At 46.6% G+C, this 15,986-nt stretch overlaps 1 protein-coding gene across 1 annotated transcript; it reads right to left on the bottom strand.

The window, feature by feature from the left end:
- Positions 1–912: 912 nt before the first annotated feature.
- LOC308221985 (transmembrane protein 178B-like) lies at positions 913–10,984 on the bottom strand (the record flags this gene model as incomplete). Its single annotated transcript, XM_080619457.1, has 4 exons — positions 913–1,157; positions 2,508–2,645; positions 3,863–3,976; positions 10,603–10,984. The coding sequence occupies 4 exons, from the start codon at positions 10,982–10,984 to the stop codon at positions 913–915; spliced, it is 879 nt and encodes a 292-aa protein (XP_080475583.1).
- Between the last annotated feature and the right edge of the window lie 5,002 nt (positions 10,985–15,986).

Genomic DNA, 15,986 nt, shown 5'->3' with positions numbered 1-15,986 from the left:
TAGCAGTACTGCTGTTTGAGCTCAGGGGGAATTACTCATCTCCTTTCACAGAACAGGAGTTGCACCCACAAATTAGTTGGGGCTGAAGTTTAATCCCAGCAGCTCAAACTATGACATGCTTTCAGAAATACACCCTCTCCTCTAGTGGAATAATTTAAGCTGCATGTTGCATACATCTCCCTGTTAAAACGAGGGTATGGTAGTTAGCCAAGTGAGTAACCTTACCTGTATAAGAAGCTGAGGATAACTTTCCCCTCCTTTCATAAAGCCAGTAAGAGTTCTTTCACTGCTCAGTTACAGCCGGCTCCTTTTGGAAACAGCCTTAGTAGTGAGTAAATAGCTGATACCACAGCATGGAATAGAACAGATTTCTGATGTAAATTAATACTAAGAATGGGCTAATTCTTTGGCCTAAACCTCGGCTTAGATCAAGGTTCTTTTGGGAAATGATGGCCTGAGCCAACACTAGACATGCCTGTTGCAAAAGTGTTCAAGCCAACTTCACATAGCTCCTTGCCCTAATTTGGGTCTGAATTACACAGACCTGCAGCAATAGAGTTGGTGCGTAAACATCCCTTACAACTGGACAATAACAGGACCATGGAGGTACAGTTCAAAAAACAGCACAAAAGAAGACACAGCCTTGGACTTAATCCCTTGTAAACAGAAGAAAAACGAATCAAAAGAACTGTCCCCCTTAAACCATCAATGAGCAAATCACCAATAATTCAAACCTGGAGTTACTTGCAATGTCTGTGTCCGCGCCTGGAGGCTGTAGCAGCATCCCACAGGCTGGTGTTTCCACAGCTATGGCACTGCTCTCCACACGCTGATATTCTACCTCTTCCTGGTGTTAACCCACAGCTCTGCCCAGGCTGCGCTTCCCAGAGTCTTTCCTCACTCCTGCCGAGGTCACACAGCCCCATTTTCTTGTCTGGGTTTTTGTACAGACGCCCGCGAAGTGTTGAGGGATGGGGCCAATGTGCAGAGGAACCCAGCCAGGAGGGTGAGGCCCAGGCCCCCCCAGGCACAGAACATGGACCAGCCATAGCCATGACTGATGTCCTCTGGCAGCCCATAGACGTAACGAGGATAGCGAGATAACTCAAAATTGATCCCAGCTACGCATGTGCAGAGTGAGATGATACAGCATGTACCTGCAGGAGAAAAGCAAGAGGGTTCTACGCTGCCCTCAGACAGGTTAATAATACTGTTTTTTTCCCCTAGGTGTTTTTGAAGTCGTGAGTTTTCAAAATCAAGAATTACCCGGGGTTTTTTGGTAGTCCTACCAGTCACTCTTCTTACAAGGTGGGGTGGTGGTGGTGGGATGCAAAATATGTAGACCTGTACTTCACAAATAACCAATATTGACCAATATTGCCTTAGCTCCCTCTGTTGCTATTTCAGACTCAAGTTGTGTAGTTCATCATGCTTTGAGTCTCCTGAGACTTTATGTCCAATGATTAATGTCATCAGGTTTCAGACAGGACTCAGGCAGTCTCTCCTATGAAAGACAAATAGCTGAAGCCCAGGGCTGCAAAATGCATCTGTGCTTGGTTTCTACTTGGAACATCCAGGCTTGCTCCAAAGACAGTGCACAGGTTTTTGTCACCTGCTGCACATTCCTTAAGCACACTGAGCATAGAGGAGCAAAAAAAGCTAAAGAAACATAACACAAGGCTCTCCAGTATGTCTAATATACACCAGGCTCAAGGTTGAGGTGTTCATTTTATTCCCTCCAGCTCTGGATCTCTGTCTAAATATTAGTAACAGCTCTTACTGCTGATAGCAGTACTTATCCGTATGGTTCCCATCACCATGAGTGCAGAGCACTTGATGGGGACCCAGTCTACCTGTTCCACTTAACGCTACTTTCCTCTCTCACTGTTCTGCTATAAAGAAATGAAAATGTTCCCAAAGGAACCTGCAGTTAAGCAGCACATAAGACAAGGAAGGACAGCACAAGCCTAGCTTCCAGCCTTTCTAGCATCACGCTGTGTCAGCAGGGTGGCTTTCTGTGCAGCTCCCCAGCATCCTTGGCAAGCACTGAGCTTACCCCCGGGTCAGTGTTCTCCAGGCTTGGCTGAGTTTGGACTTCGCTGTTACCCAAAGATGCAAGCATCTCTGAGCAGCAGAAAGGCACTCTACATTGATTGCTTTGTTTGTTTGTTAAGATTCCCAAAGGAAAACTGAGCTGAGCTGTCTGACAGGAGCCACAGGCTCCACACACTCAGATCAAGCAAGAGGGTTATGCTCATTGTGTCCCTGTGGCCACACATCAGCTCTCCAGAAGGCATGTGTGCATACAGTGGGGGTCTACTCAGAGGCATGCAAATACCCTTGCAAGCACAGGTCGTGGCCAGTGGTAACTGCGCTGTGCTGATGGGGTGCTGCACTACAGAACGGCTTCTTGTGTTTGCTGTGGGCTGACTTTACTCTTAAGAGCACCTCCCCAGCCAACAATACTGACTGTGGGGACTTCAGGAGTAGAAGGGAAAGGCTCTCACCTCCCATTAGGAAGAGCAGCCCAGCCACATACTGCATGAGCTCCTGCTGTTTGCAGCAGCCCAGCACACCAATGATCCACCCAAACAGGATGATGGACACTGCCATGCCAATGAAGCCCGCTGTCATCCTCCGCAGGTCTGAGGAAAGAGAAAGGAGAAAAGCAAGAAAGAAGACATGAAGATAGTAGCAGCCAGACAAGACAGCCAAGAGAGAGATTTAGATTTGCTGTTTCTAACGTTTTTACTTCACTTATGGACTCCTCCTGTAGCTTCTTTGAGATAGATAGTGTGCCCATTACATTGAAACTCATGGAATCCAGCTAACCTGACTCCCTTCTGCCTGGCGCTGTATAGCTAGAGGGCATTCCTGTCCTGATCAAGAGGAATGCTGTCTAAATACTCCCCAAGATGGGACAGAAGGGGGGCATCATGCATTCGGTAACAATTTGTAACTGTTTGTTTGTTAGTACTGCAGGGGCTTTGGTTTTTCATGTGGTGTGTTACTTTGGGATGGAGTTTGTTGAGTGAGTGTCTGCAGAAAATAGAAAAGAAGTGAGGGCGATGCTGAAGAGAACTAAAGGAAAGTGCATGGAAGGCAGATACTTTGAAAGGAAAAGAGGACTAGTGGGAGGACAGAAGCAGACAGCAGATCAATACAGTATGATGGGAACAACTCCAGTAACAAGCTCTAAAATAAACCTTGGGCACCAGTGATATGAACAGCACTTTGTCATCCATAATAAAAGTGCTGTTCTTGTCTCCTAGTTCAGCCTCTAGCTGGATTTCCTCAGCACTGAGGCTCACATGGCAGGGTCTAGGCAGAATTATAGGAGGCAACAGACCAGAAGACAAACATAGAGAGAAGCAGGAGCAGAAAAAACTGATTAAATCATTCTCCGTGACAGGCTACAGGTCAGTTATCTGTGTGGGAAGGACTTGGGGATGAGGCAGCTTGTGGGCCAGGAGCGGGTAACAGGAGGTTACAAAGACAAACTGAAATGTTGGCTACAAGATCCTGTTGCCAGGGAACTGCACCAGGTCACTGGTGTGCACACAGAAAAATGCAACAAGATACATACCGACTGTTTGGTGATTACCTTTGCTGTAAGCTGGCTAGGAATTGCCCGTTCCTAGATGATTACATTGTGCAACACACTAAATACATGCCTGTATTCCTGAATTCACCACTTAAGCCCCTCCAGATCTCATGTCCCAAATTACACTGTCAGCTGCTTGCCCTACCTCACTAACAAATAGGTATTTATGCTTAGCACCCAGTGATGGCTGAGTGAGAGCCCACACTTGGCACTGCATTACGGCATTAAGTAATCCAAACACTCCCATAGGTTACTTACGGAGTGCGTGCCACTCATCCTGCCGGATGGTGTTAGTGATGTTGATGGGTAAATTGCGAGGCAGAGAGCTGGAGGTGTAGTGGTACTTCACAGCAGTGCAGCGCTGAATAACTCCTGTAAGAGAGACATCAGTGTGAAACAGCATGAAACCCCTGTGCCTTGCACTTGCTGCCGTGCTGGCTGCCCAGCAGCACTCATGTAGCCTTAGTTCAGTAGCAGAGCAAACATAAGCCAAAAAAAGAGAGTTATTTACATCAAAAGCCCTGGGGATTAAGAGGGGAGGAAGCCTTGCTGAAAAGAGGGAGCAAGGTGCTCACCCAGGCAGGCTCCAGGAAGGAACAGTTAAAGGTAAACAGTAACAACAGTCACTAAAAACGGCTCCAGAAGCTTCCTAAAGTAAAGTAACTGGTACAATCTCTTTGGGATGGCTGAGGAGACAAGATCGTGGCTGAGTACTAACAAACAGCACTGCTTTGTCTCTAAGAAGACAGAGTTGAATCAGTTTGAAAATTTTGAGTAGATGCTGGGAAGTGAACTCTATGGGAGAAAAGCTTGAATTTGCTCCAGTAGTCAGTGGCTGTTTGCTTTACTTTTGATGAACACTAGTACCCAAGTAGGCTTGTTTCCATTCCACGTAAGCTTGTTTCCACTTCCATTTCCACAGCTTAAAGAGAGAAGTGTACCCAGACGGAAATGTGAACCTACATCCACGCTCTTCTTGAAAGGGATTTTTGGTTTAAAAAATAACTGATAACACAGCAGATACCAGGGGGTGGAAGGAGAGGAAGATGCCTTTCCTTCCCTGTTAAAAATAAAGCCAGGGGGAAGAATAAACATGGGTGGTGAGATGGAAGAGAACAGCCAGAAAGGTGAAAGAAAGAGCTAAATAGTACAGGAAGTTCCCCTTAAACAATGGTTATAGGATCATTACCACTATTTGAATGCTGGGGCAGAAGAACCATTCAGAAACAATTAGTTGACCAGTGAGCTAACAAAGCTGCTGAACAACCACTAACAGGGAGCTGCAGCCTCAGTGATGAGCTTTACAAAAGACACTAGAAAACCCAGGAGAGAAAATGAGCTTTGTGCTGCTCCCACAGCAGTGGGAATCGTTATTCTATTCTCTGACATTGTTCACTGCGATTGTACTGACTTGGTTCCTGCAAGGACCTGCAGAGGAAGACCCTCTTTGCAGGCCTCACAAGATTAGTTGCTGCACACAAGAAACCCAACCAATTCCACCCATCAGGCCAAGGATGATCTCAATTTCCCCACATTAACAAAACAGTGACATATGTTAACCCAAATGACGAAAACTCAAAGGTAGAGTTCCAAAAGCCTCTGAGCAGCAAAACATTTCAGCTGTGTCTCCCAGCATCCCCTTCCCAGACACCCCAGGGCACTGACACACAGAGTTGCTGCCCTTCACCCTCATGCTCTGGAGCAATGCTCCCTCTTTGTGGTTTCACAGCAAGTCAGTAGTCCCGCCTCAGCAAACAGACCAGGAAGACAACAGAGAATGCCAGTTCACTTGCAAAAGCTCTGTAAACATCTGCACGAGGAACTTAGGCCATGTACAGCACATCACAGTATCTAATTACATCTCACCTGTAAGTGTTGACCAAATTCAGTTTCAATGTTGACAGGATTTACATGTGTTGTTGAGAAACATGTATGTGGTACAAACTAGTGACACGAGGTTTTAGATTACGATGCACTGGATTCATGAAAAGAAAGATCCACACACATATTCTGATTATAAAATACTACTTATGAAGCAGTATTTTATATAAGAGCAAGGATTACTACTTTTGCAGCTCATTAAAGTAAAAATCAAAGACTAGAGATGTACATCCCTTATGATCAAAGCAATGGACTCCAGAGTTAAAGCAGCACTAAGAAAATCTTTGCTGTGTGTTATTACCACAGTTTACCTGTAGACTAAAAGGAGAACTTCTCCACCTTCTTATGCAAATCTGGTTATTTAGACGTTTTCAAATATCAATTCATTCTGCCTCTGGTTTAAAAACTTCACTCCTAATCCTTTCTTGCCCAGATTTCCAAGTGCTAATTACCTGAAACAGGTAGGCAAGAGAGTCAGGGGATGGGGAAAGAAGTGAAGGTGATGTCTCAGCTCAATCCCTATCCACTTTCCTACCAGAAAATCATAACATACACCCAGGCAACCGTGGCCAGATTTTGCATCTGCAGCTCACTCTTCTGATATTCTCAATGAATCTCTAATCCTGCACACAAATATAGTCAGGTTCTCCAGGGGCTGCACTTAGAGTGATACAACACCTTGTTCTCCAAGTACTCAAGAGAAAAGGGGAAAAAAACAAACCCAAAACTCAAAAGTGATAGAAAAGTCAAAGATATTTCAAAGGTACTCCTATAAGTCCTTTGTCCTAAGCCCTTGCATACCTTAAATTACAGCCTATAAAATGGGGACAGCATCCTGCCCTCCACTTCAGAACCTCACTAGCAAAGTCATTTTGCTTTGTTTAGAACACACACAAGAAGCACTATAAGAAAGCCTGCCAAAATTAAAAACATGGCCTTCAGGCTTGAATAGAATGGAGTCATGTGGTGAACAACAAGTAACTGAGCATTGTCTTTTTTGGCACACGAGTACGATAAGAATACAGGACAGAAGGAGGCAGGTGCTCATGTCTTAACTTCCACTAAGCATATGTACAAAGAAAAGGTTACTCAGGCAGCCTGATCCTGGCATTTCTCATGGCATTAGAAGAACACTATGCAGATGTACCATGTGTGCAATCTCCTTGATTAAAAAATAAACATAAGCAGCAATGAACTGCACCCAGCAGTGTCACATTGACACTGTCATGGCTGAGCCACATCCCTGTGCCCTCCCGCAGCCATCATTGTTTTCTCACACTTTATACTCAACGTGGGCTTTTCTCCCCCCTCAGGATTGCAATGCAGAGATGTTCCCCTTCTGTACCCCCTTACAGCTCTTGGGACACTACATCTGAGTGTCCCTGGACAACTGCTGCCTTCTGACTGAACACAAAGGCTGGGAAAGATCAGAGGATGCTGGCTAGATGCAGGCAGAGCACAGGCCCGTTGTCTCTGAGCTGCCAGACACCTGGAGATCCAGATCCAGGCCTGCTGTGACATATTCCATTTGTAATCCTGGCTTCAGCGACTTTCAGTTTAGCTTTTGTCTCTCTCTGACTTTGAAACATGCAGGTTCTTTTCTGTACACTGCCTTATGTGCCACTGTCATGAGGAGGAAATTCAGGGGTTCTCATTTTCAATTCTTCTACCTGGCCCAGTCCTATCTTACAGCAGTTTGGCTCTCACACAGCTGGGAGAGACCCTCTCCTCCTCATCATGAGCAAGGCCAGGGAGCAGCCATAGGCAGTTAACACTGAGCTATCACAAGGTCTGGCCCTCCCTCCCCTCATGCCCCAGGACCAAGTGGCCACTGAAGCTCCCTGGCCTACTCCTATCATTTCTGCCCAGGACTGTGGAGAGCATCACAGCTATGGGACCACTCTGTCTACATCATCACCCAAAGGCTACTTGATCTCATAAATAAACCTTCCTTTAAAACACCATAATAACTCTTACAGATCATATTTACTTACAGATCATGCTTACTAATGGCCATTACCTAACAGACTGAGTTTATTAAATATGCCACTACAATACATGCTCTACAGACCTAACAGTCACTCCTGTTCACCACTTCCAGTTCACCACCAGCTGGAAAGGATGGAAAGGACAGGTACCAGGACAGTTTTCTCTCAAAGGCCTCACTACTGCCACAAACCGATGTGTTCCTCTGCTTAAGCATCTAGTACTTCTCACTTTCTCAGCTACATCATGGTACTAAGCAGTCACTTCTGCCCAATAAATGTGAGACGCAACAATCTCACCCCAGTGTTTCCAGAGCAAGCTTGAAAAGCAGTGAAAGCCCCAGCTTAATAACAGTGTTGAACCTTTTCTTTGTTAATTCCTGCCATTTACTGGTGTTAAAATGCATATAGTTCAAGCTATCCAAAGCATCAAGCCCACCAAGCTATCCAAACCAGCCTATTAGAATGGATCTGTCCCAATGAATCATTTTCTACTGTCACCATTTTGTAAGCAACACTTTCTTCATATTAATAGAAAAGATCACTAAACAGCACATAACAAATTCCTGCAGGACCTCGATGCTTAAGAATTCTCCATGCAAAAGGTTTTTGTTGCCGCATCAGTTATCCAGTGTGTAACCCACATAGCACAGGCTCTATAAGATGATGCGTACTGCAAGTTCTTACACTCACAGTCCCTCCCTTCACACACACAGATCCTCTTAAGTTTCCCCAGCAGTGTTTCAGCTCTTTGGCTGCTATCTTTTGCTGCTTGCTAATCTCCATTTCCCCCATTTGGTTTGTACATTTTCTCTTCTTTTGCCTTCTTAATTGTATTTTTAAAATGAAACTCTCTATTTTTTTCACAGCTCCAGAATAGTGATTTTGCGTTTTAAGAAAAATCCCACACATCATTGCCTCTTACATTTCACCATTTCCCACCTCCCAGTTTTGCACCACATTTTTTGACTCCTGCTTTTTTCTTTTAAATAGATGAAGTGAAAATATTTTACATTTAAAAAAACACAGAAATGTATGCATGTATATGTGTCATCAGCTAAAAGGCTCAGGTATAAAAGTTTAGGCAGAGCTGCTTTGTATTAACAGCAGCTTAGGACAGAAATCCATGGCATTATCTAAATGGATAAGGGTATTTATTAGTCATGTATTCAGAATTCATGAGAGACCCAGAAAGGAAAGAAGCCTTATTCCAGAGGTACTAGAAAAAAGGAGAATATAAATAAAACCCAAGCCAAAATTACCACAGGCCTGTCACCAAAAGATTTACTCCTCCGTCACTAAAATCCTATAAAAATCTGCAGTTTAAGGAATATTAGGAATATAACAAGGCATCACACATCACCAAAATGCTGGCTGAAAACTTAGTGCAAATGGAGGAGAAAGTAGGCCTTTCAGAGGTGGACATAGTGATCTTCAGCTCACACAGGGAAAAAACCACCTATTTTTTTCCTTTTGGAAGCCCCAGCCCTAGTATTGTGCCTGAGAGAACAACTCAGGCAGAGCCACACCTGAGTGTCAGAGGGAAAAGGCTGCTTAATCACAGCTGTCAGAGAAAAGACACACACAGCGGGAGCAAGGCAAGGCTGCTAGTAAAGCAGGTCAGGGGAAGGGATAAAAAGGGAGTCTTATCTATTTAAAGATCTGACTCCACAAGAACTATTATTAATAATTTCCCTCTATAAGATGACACATAAATCTTTACAGTAGCAACTGCAGACCCAATAGGCAAAGAAAATGAGGGAAGCAAGGCTTGTAGGGACAGGCAAGGTCTTTTATTAGGACAGCTGGAATGAAAAAGAAAGTAGGAGAACCTTTTGGATCTAGAGTCCATGGAGTTTTACACATCAGACCCTGAAGAAGATCGTTCACCACCCTGTAATGTCCTTGTGCATGCACAATGCAGGCTCTAGTGTCTCTGTCTCACCATTACCATAAATGGGAAAATACCTTAAAAACATAAGTACTGAGGACCAAACTAGTATTCTTCCTATCCCTTCCCCCAGTCTTTGCTAATCTAAATGGGAGCTGAAGGCATTTAGCTTGATGTGAAGCAAAAAAAAATAGATAAATATTTTACATGACAGGCACAATTAATAGAAAGAAATTAATGAGCTGCCTTTTAGTGAAATCAGACCAACATGGAAATGAAAGTGCATAAAATGGATCCTAAGAGATTAAATAAAGAAGCTAATCACACAGCACTAGAGTTGCTACAAGAGTCACTGCTGTGTACTGGAAAGAATGGACAAAGATGAGCTGAGCTTCACAGTGCCAGTCTATCCATCCTCTGCTGTGCAGGACTGGCGTCACAGTTGGAAGCCACACCGAAGAACTGCTCCCACTTTCTTAAGATAGCATTTCCATTTTGTGCCTCAGTGGAAGCACTTCTCCCAACTCCTACTCTCCCTGTCCTAATATGTACCTGCTGGAACAATAAGTCCTGTTATTTATCATTAACCATACATGACATTTCTTATCCTAAGCTAGTTTTAGACATCATTTATTTTGCCTTAATGGGTCAGGCCACTACATAATTTATACCATCCAGTCTAGCAATTTTATTAATACTTCTTGAACTGCTTGGCTTTGTACCATGTGCCACAACAGAAGATCCACAGCTCTCTCTCGTGTCACCCCAGAAGCCCTGAGTGATATTTGTCACAGTGAAGGCCTGGCAATCTACCGCAGCAAGGAGCACTCCCCCATGCTAGAACAGGAACAACAGGTCCCTTTCCCCCAGCTGCAGGCATCACAGAGCCCTAAACAATACTTGTTTATATACAAAACTCTCAGTGCTCAGTAACACGACGGTGTCAGGGGTAGGAAAATGCCCACCGAGCCCTCACTTAAGTGCCAGGCCCTGCCCTGAGCTACAGAAAGGGCTCTCTGAGGACACAGTCCCACCCAGCACTGCAGCATTTAAAGCAGAAAGGGACGCGTATAAGACCCGGGATCGGGCCGGGGCCACACTCGCCGTTTCCCGCACGACAGGCCCAGCCGGAGCCACCCGGGGCTGCACCCGCGCCGTCCCGGGCAACCGCAGCAGCGGCAGCGCTCAGCACCACGGACAGCGGCGGGGCCGGCGCCGCCCTCACCCCCGCTCCCCGTCACCTTTCCGGATGAGCTCCTCGCTGTCCGGCTCGTAGCCCGCGCGGTGGCAGCGCCTCCAGAGCCCCGACACGGTGGAGTTGAAGCGGCGGCCGCAGTGCGAGTCCAGGGCGGCGGCAGCAGCGGCGGCCGGAGCAGGGGCCGGGGGCCGGCCGGGCAGCAGGGCCCGCGGGGGCCGGGCGCGGAGCGGCAGGTGCGAGCTGGGCGCCGACATGGAGCCGGGCGGGTCGCTGCGCTTGTGGCCGAAGCCGCGGCAGCGCTCACGGTGCCGTCGCGCGTCCGTCTCGTACCAGGAGTCGGTGCCGATGGCCACGGCCAGGAGGGCGAGGGCAGCGGCGGCCAGGAGCAGCCCGGAGCCGCTCAGCGCCTGAGCTGCAGCCGCCATCTTACCGCGCCGGGGGTGGCAGGGGCGGGCGCTTCCCCTGCAGCCCAGCTGGGGGCCTCCGCCTGCGGCACCGCCCCCGGAAGGGAAACGGGGCCACCGGGAGCCGGTCCGAGCTCGGTACCGCACCGGTACAGCCCCCAGCGCGCTCCAAGCGCCGGGTCAAAGGGGTCCCGGGGCCGCTAGTCTCCACAGCACTCTCGTTGCTCCGCGGCACGAGGCCCCTCACGGCCTGCGCGCGGGGCAACGGCCGTGCTAACGGTCAACAACGGCCCGGCCGCGAGCAGCGAACGGCCCGTGTGGAGCCCGGGTGAACGGGGCCCAACCGTGCCGGCGGCCTTCTCTTGCCGAGGACTCGGCCCTCCGAGGCCAGAACTGCCGTGTCCTGCCAACACTGGCACCACGGGATCGAGCCGTTCGTAACGATGAAATACAAACACACTAGCAGCAGCGGCATGGGTTGGCATTTGGATTATTACTTCTCCTCAGCCCTTCATTATCAGTTAATGGAAAGTAAGGCCTGAAGAGCTGAAAAATGTCAATCGAGTTTATGCAATGAGAAGCAGGCTAAAGCCAAGCCATCAGTTAAATGCAGCATTTCCAAGGGCACAAGATCCTTTTTGTTCTATGGGACTTGTTCTTCCAGCTGCAGCAGTATCAGTCTCCAAGGCCAGTTGTTAGGTTATTGCCTTTTCAGTTCTGGCCTCTCTAAAATGATCTAGTGATACAGTAAGTCTAAATTACAAATTCAATGTCCAGTGTTAAAATTCTAGAACCATAGAATGGTTTGTGTTGGAAGGGACCTTAAAGCTCATCCAGTTCCAACCCCTGCCACAGGCAGGGACCCCTTCCACTAGAGCAGGGTGCTCCCAGCCCCTGCGTCCAACCTGGCCTTGAACACTGCCAGGGATGGGGCAGCCACAGCTTCTCTGGGCACCCTGGGCCAGCGCCTCGGCATCCTCACAGGGAAGAATTTATTCCTAATAACTAATCTAAACATCGCCTTTGTCAGCTTAAATCCTTCCCCCTTGTCCTGTCAGTACATGCCCTCATAAAGTCCCCCTCCTTAGTTTTATGTGTCCAAAGTACTTTAAATTGTTCCCTAGAAAAGAGCAACTGTTCAACTGTAGGAGATTCAGAATCCCCCACACACACCCCTTGTCACTTCTTGGTCTCTCAGCCTAAACGCCCTCCCTAGCACTTCTCCAGGGACCCTGCCCAGAACAGGGTACTACCACTGTTCCCAAAGCACTAAGGCTGGTGGAAACATGCAGGAACCACAGCTAAAGCTTGTTTTAACCACGTTTCAGCATGATCCTCTTTAGCAGTCTGCACTGGACAGATGAGATTAGCATCCATGCAGCTGCACATTAGTGCCTTCAAGGCAGACAAATTGAAAAGAGCTGCTGTCAAAAGGATTTTCTTACACATACCAGTTAAATTGTCTTCTACATCAAGAATGGGAAAAAAATAATCACATACAATCACTCTTCTAGATAATATGGACAAATCTTTCCATTATAACAGCTCATTCCTGGAAAAATCCCACTGTTTGTGCTTCCTAAATCTGCAATCCTATTGTGACACCCTACTCTCTACATTAGTTCCTCGGGCTTAGTTTTAGAAGACAGAAGCTTCAGCAAGATAATCACCCTATAACGTTCTCATGTATGAGACTCCTTCCACTTGTTCTCCTCTCTGTGCTGCTGCAATTGTGTCAGAGCTGCTCTTTGTGGAGCCTGCAAACCAGGCAGCTGATTAATCAGTGCTAATTTTGATTGCTTTTGAGAAAGGGGGAGGGAAGCTCACAGCACAGCCCCGCTGGCAGAGGTACCAGCACAGCCAAAGAGTATGGCAAAGCCAGGGACAGAGATTCCAAAATGTAGATTGCTGGCAAAATCCCCAGATGGTGAAATCATGCCCTTGATCACCTACCTGTCTTCATCTTCCAGACCTTGGGTTATGGTTTTCCTCCTTCTCAAGGACAACTTCTGGTAAGAACCAAGAACCATGTACTCCCATTCAGTATTTATAGGCTGAAAATCTTCCAAATGAAGAGTGGGGTAAGACATGCTCTGAATCCATTTTTGAAGGGTGGAGAAAATCCTTTTAGTTCTTCCTGGACTACACAGAACATTTGACGAACATGCCCTTATCCCACATGGCAGGTAACCAGCTTAATGTTAACTGCCCATGGCACAGGGGTTGGAACTAGATGATCTTAAGGTCCTTTCCAACCCTAGCTATTTTATGATTCTATGATACCAGATAGGATTGGTTATTTTCTTAATCTAAACTACTCTAACAAAATATGGTTGCAAAAGTCTGGACAATCACCATGCAACCTCTCCCCTCAAGGAGGAGCAACTCACTTGGTGATGCTTTCCAGGGAAGCCAGACTAGCAGCCAAGAAATACAATCAGACCACACCACTTCTGGCTCTCAGTGCCATGGCAGCAGAAACAGGAAACTGGATTAGACCCTTTTCTTTCAGTTGTGAAAGTCTGAGGAGTATAAAGAAGGGCAAGACAGAGCCCAGACTTCTCTAGACTAACCCAGAGATATTGCTCTTTAATTCAGATGAAATTCAAACTGAATTTGTAATTCAAAGAAAAATATCAGCTTAAACCAAAGAAAAAAAGGAAATAGAAAAAAACCACAAACCCACATGGAAAACCATTTATTTCATCTCTATTGTCTCCATGCAGAGCAGACCAATACAGATGAAGGAGGAAAATGCATAAGAGCAGCTGAAAAAATAAGAGCTAGAAAGTACGATTCTCTCTGCATTTCCAAAAGTGGCAAATGTGGTGGAGTGATGCTCCATTTCCTCCCAAGGCTCTCCATCCTCAGCCCAGGGCTGATGTAGTGGAAAACTAAGGAGCCCCTCCCTCCCACAAGCCCTGTGCTACCCAGGAATCTTCCCAAGAACCGCAGACTGTCCAGGTCTGTTGTAGGAGCCAAGAAAAACAACTCAGAAATCCTTTGTTCAGTGTAATCCACTTCACATTCCTGAACGCTGAGCACTGACTGTGGTTTTCAGTCCTGGCAAGGCTGGGTGCTGATGCAACACCACCAACTCATGGGCACTCACCTGGCAATGCCTCAAATGCCAGCCTCATCTTGGGAAACAGCAGGCACGTCTTTCCATGCAAACCTCCTTCCTCCAGACCTACTACAGGGTCCATTTAGCTTAGCTAGAGGGACACTCCCGAAGCTAAAACTATAGGGTTAGCATATTCCCCCAGTGCCTGCAGGGTAACCAGATTAATCCTTCCAGGAAAGCAGGAAGTGGATGCTACCTTCAGACTGGAGGGAGTAGTTGGCAAAGGAAGGCAACTTTTAAAGAGGAGTAATAAAATTACACTAATCCTCCCTCATTGTTGCAGTGAAACAAGTTACTGGTATAAGCCCGGGGTAAGGAAAGGTGAAAGCATTTCAGACAGCAGCTCCTGGGCAGAGAGCACTGCAAGCATGAGCTCTCCAGCGCTCTCTGGAAACTAGGACAGGAGCTGTCATAAAAAAAGAACTGTGTCAACAGTTCAGGAATCGCTTCGGGAAGTAAATGCCTCTGCTGTGGGCAGCATACCTGCCTTGTTGCTCTGACCCAAATTGCCCTCTCAAGGCACGATCCCCCTTGATAAGGCCCTGTGCAGACTGGAGGGCTGTGCTGATTTACAGAAGCTGTTTAAGGACAGAGCTGAGTTGGTGCAATTCCCATTTTGGCACCTGTTCTGTGTGCAATGACTCTGCTAGTTCAATTAGACCTGTTTTTAAATAGACTTAAGCAAAGATAAGCTCTGCAGAAGGGATGATCTATTAATTGTGCACATCTCTGTGGCAACAAAACAGCCTGCGGAATGATGGCCTGGTCAATCCTGTGAGCTGGAATGCAGGAAAGCACTAGAAATGTCATTTATTTTTATTGGTCTCAAATTGCCCAAAAATTTATCCCAAGTGTCATACAATAGAAAACTCCTCTTAAAGCACACTTACTGTAACCCTTTCTCTCCTCCTTAGCACAAAGCTTTTTCTAGACCCATTATTTTAGCACAAAGCTCTTCCAGATCCATTTTTTAAATCTTTTCCCCAGCAGTTTCACCCTTCCCAATTCACCTCCCTCCAGCATTCTTCACTGCTGTGCCCCTTCCTTTAAGGGCTGTCAGTATTATTTCTTATCCATTCATCCCCAACATACTAACTCCACTGTGAGGTAAGAAGCCCAGAAATAGGCTACCATCTATATTTTTGGTGATAGCATGCTCTTAAATAGGCTACACTGAACAGAAGAAAAGCTACTGGCTGCTGACCAGGCTGTAGTGTTCAGCTATTGCCCCAGATGCCCAGACCTCTGCCATGAAGCATGCCAGGCAGGGCTAACACACCACACTGCAAGAGAGCTCTGAAACATGGTGTGGGGCAGATGGTGGGTGACAGCAGGCTCAGCCATGTTCAGCTAATGGTTATGAGAAGAGGGAGCTCAGTCACAACAGCTTCCTTCCAGCTGTAGGGCAGCTGGTAGCATGGCAACAGAAGAAACATTTACTGACCATTTTTCAGATAAACAGGCTGTGCTGGTATTGGAGTGGTTAGGGCTGAGGCAAGAAATCACCGAGCTGAGCCATGTAATTGTAGTGACCTATCCTAAAGTGCCTCAAGCTTTTGGCTTGATTTTAACAAATACAAAACAGACCAAAGATGTGGACTGCTGAGGCTAAAACTACCTTTAGGAACAAGTGATATCAATGAAAAGCTGAAGATCAAGTTGGAAAGGGTTCTTTCCCCTCTGCCTCGTAGCACCATGAACTCCTCATGGGTAGGGAGTTCTGGCTAAAGCTGTTGGTTTATTGTTGCTTTGCCATCTCTGTTCTGCCTCCAGCCCTTTAAAGTGGTAGGAAAAGTCCTTCCGCTTCATCAGCTACATGAATGACCTCTGTTGTTTTCACACAAGAGCTTGGGAGGTGCGGTTCCATCAGAATGAACCAAACGAAACATTGTCCATTCG

This window comes from Psittacula echo (genome assembly GCF_963264785.1).
Source record: "Psittacula echo genome assembly, chromosome: 5".
NCBI lineage: Eukaryota > Metazoa > Chordata > Aves > Psittaciformes > Psittacidae > Psittacula > Psittacula echo.
Note: the sequence above shows the minus strand (reverse complement) of the source record. Positions and strands in the feature narration are given on the sequence as shown.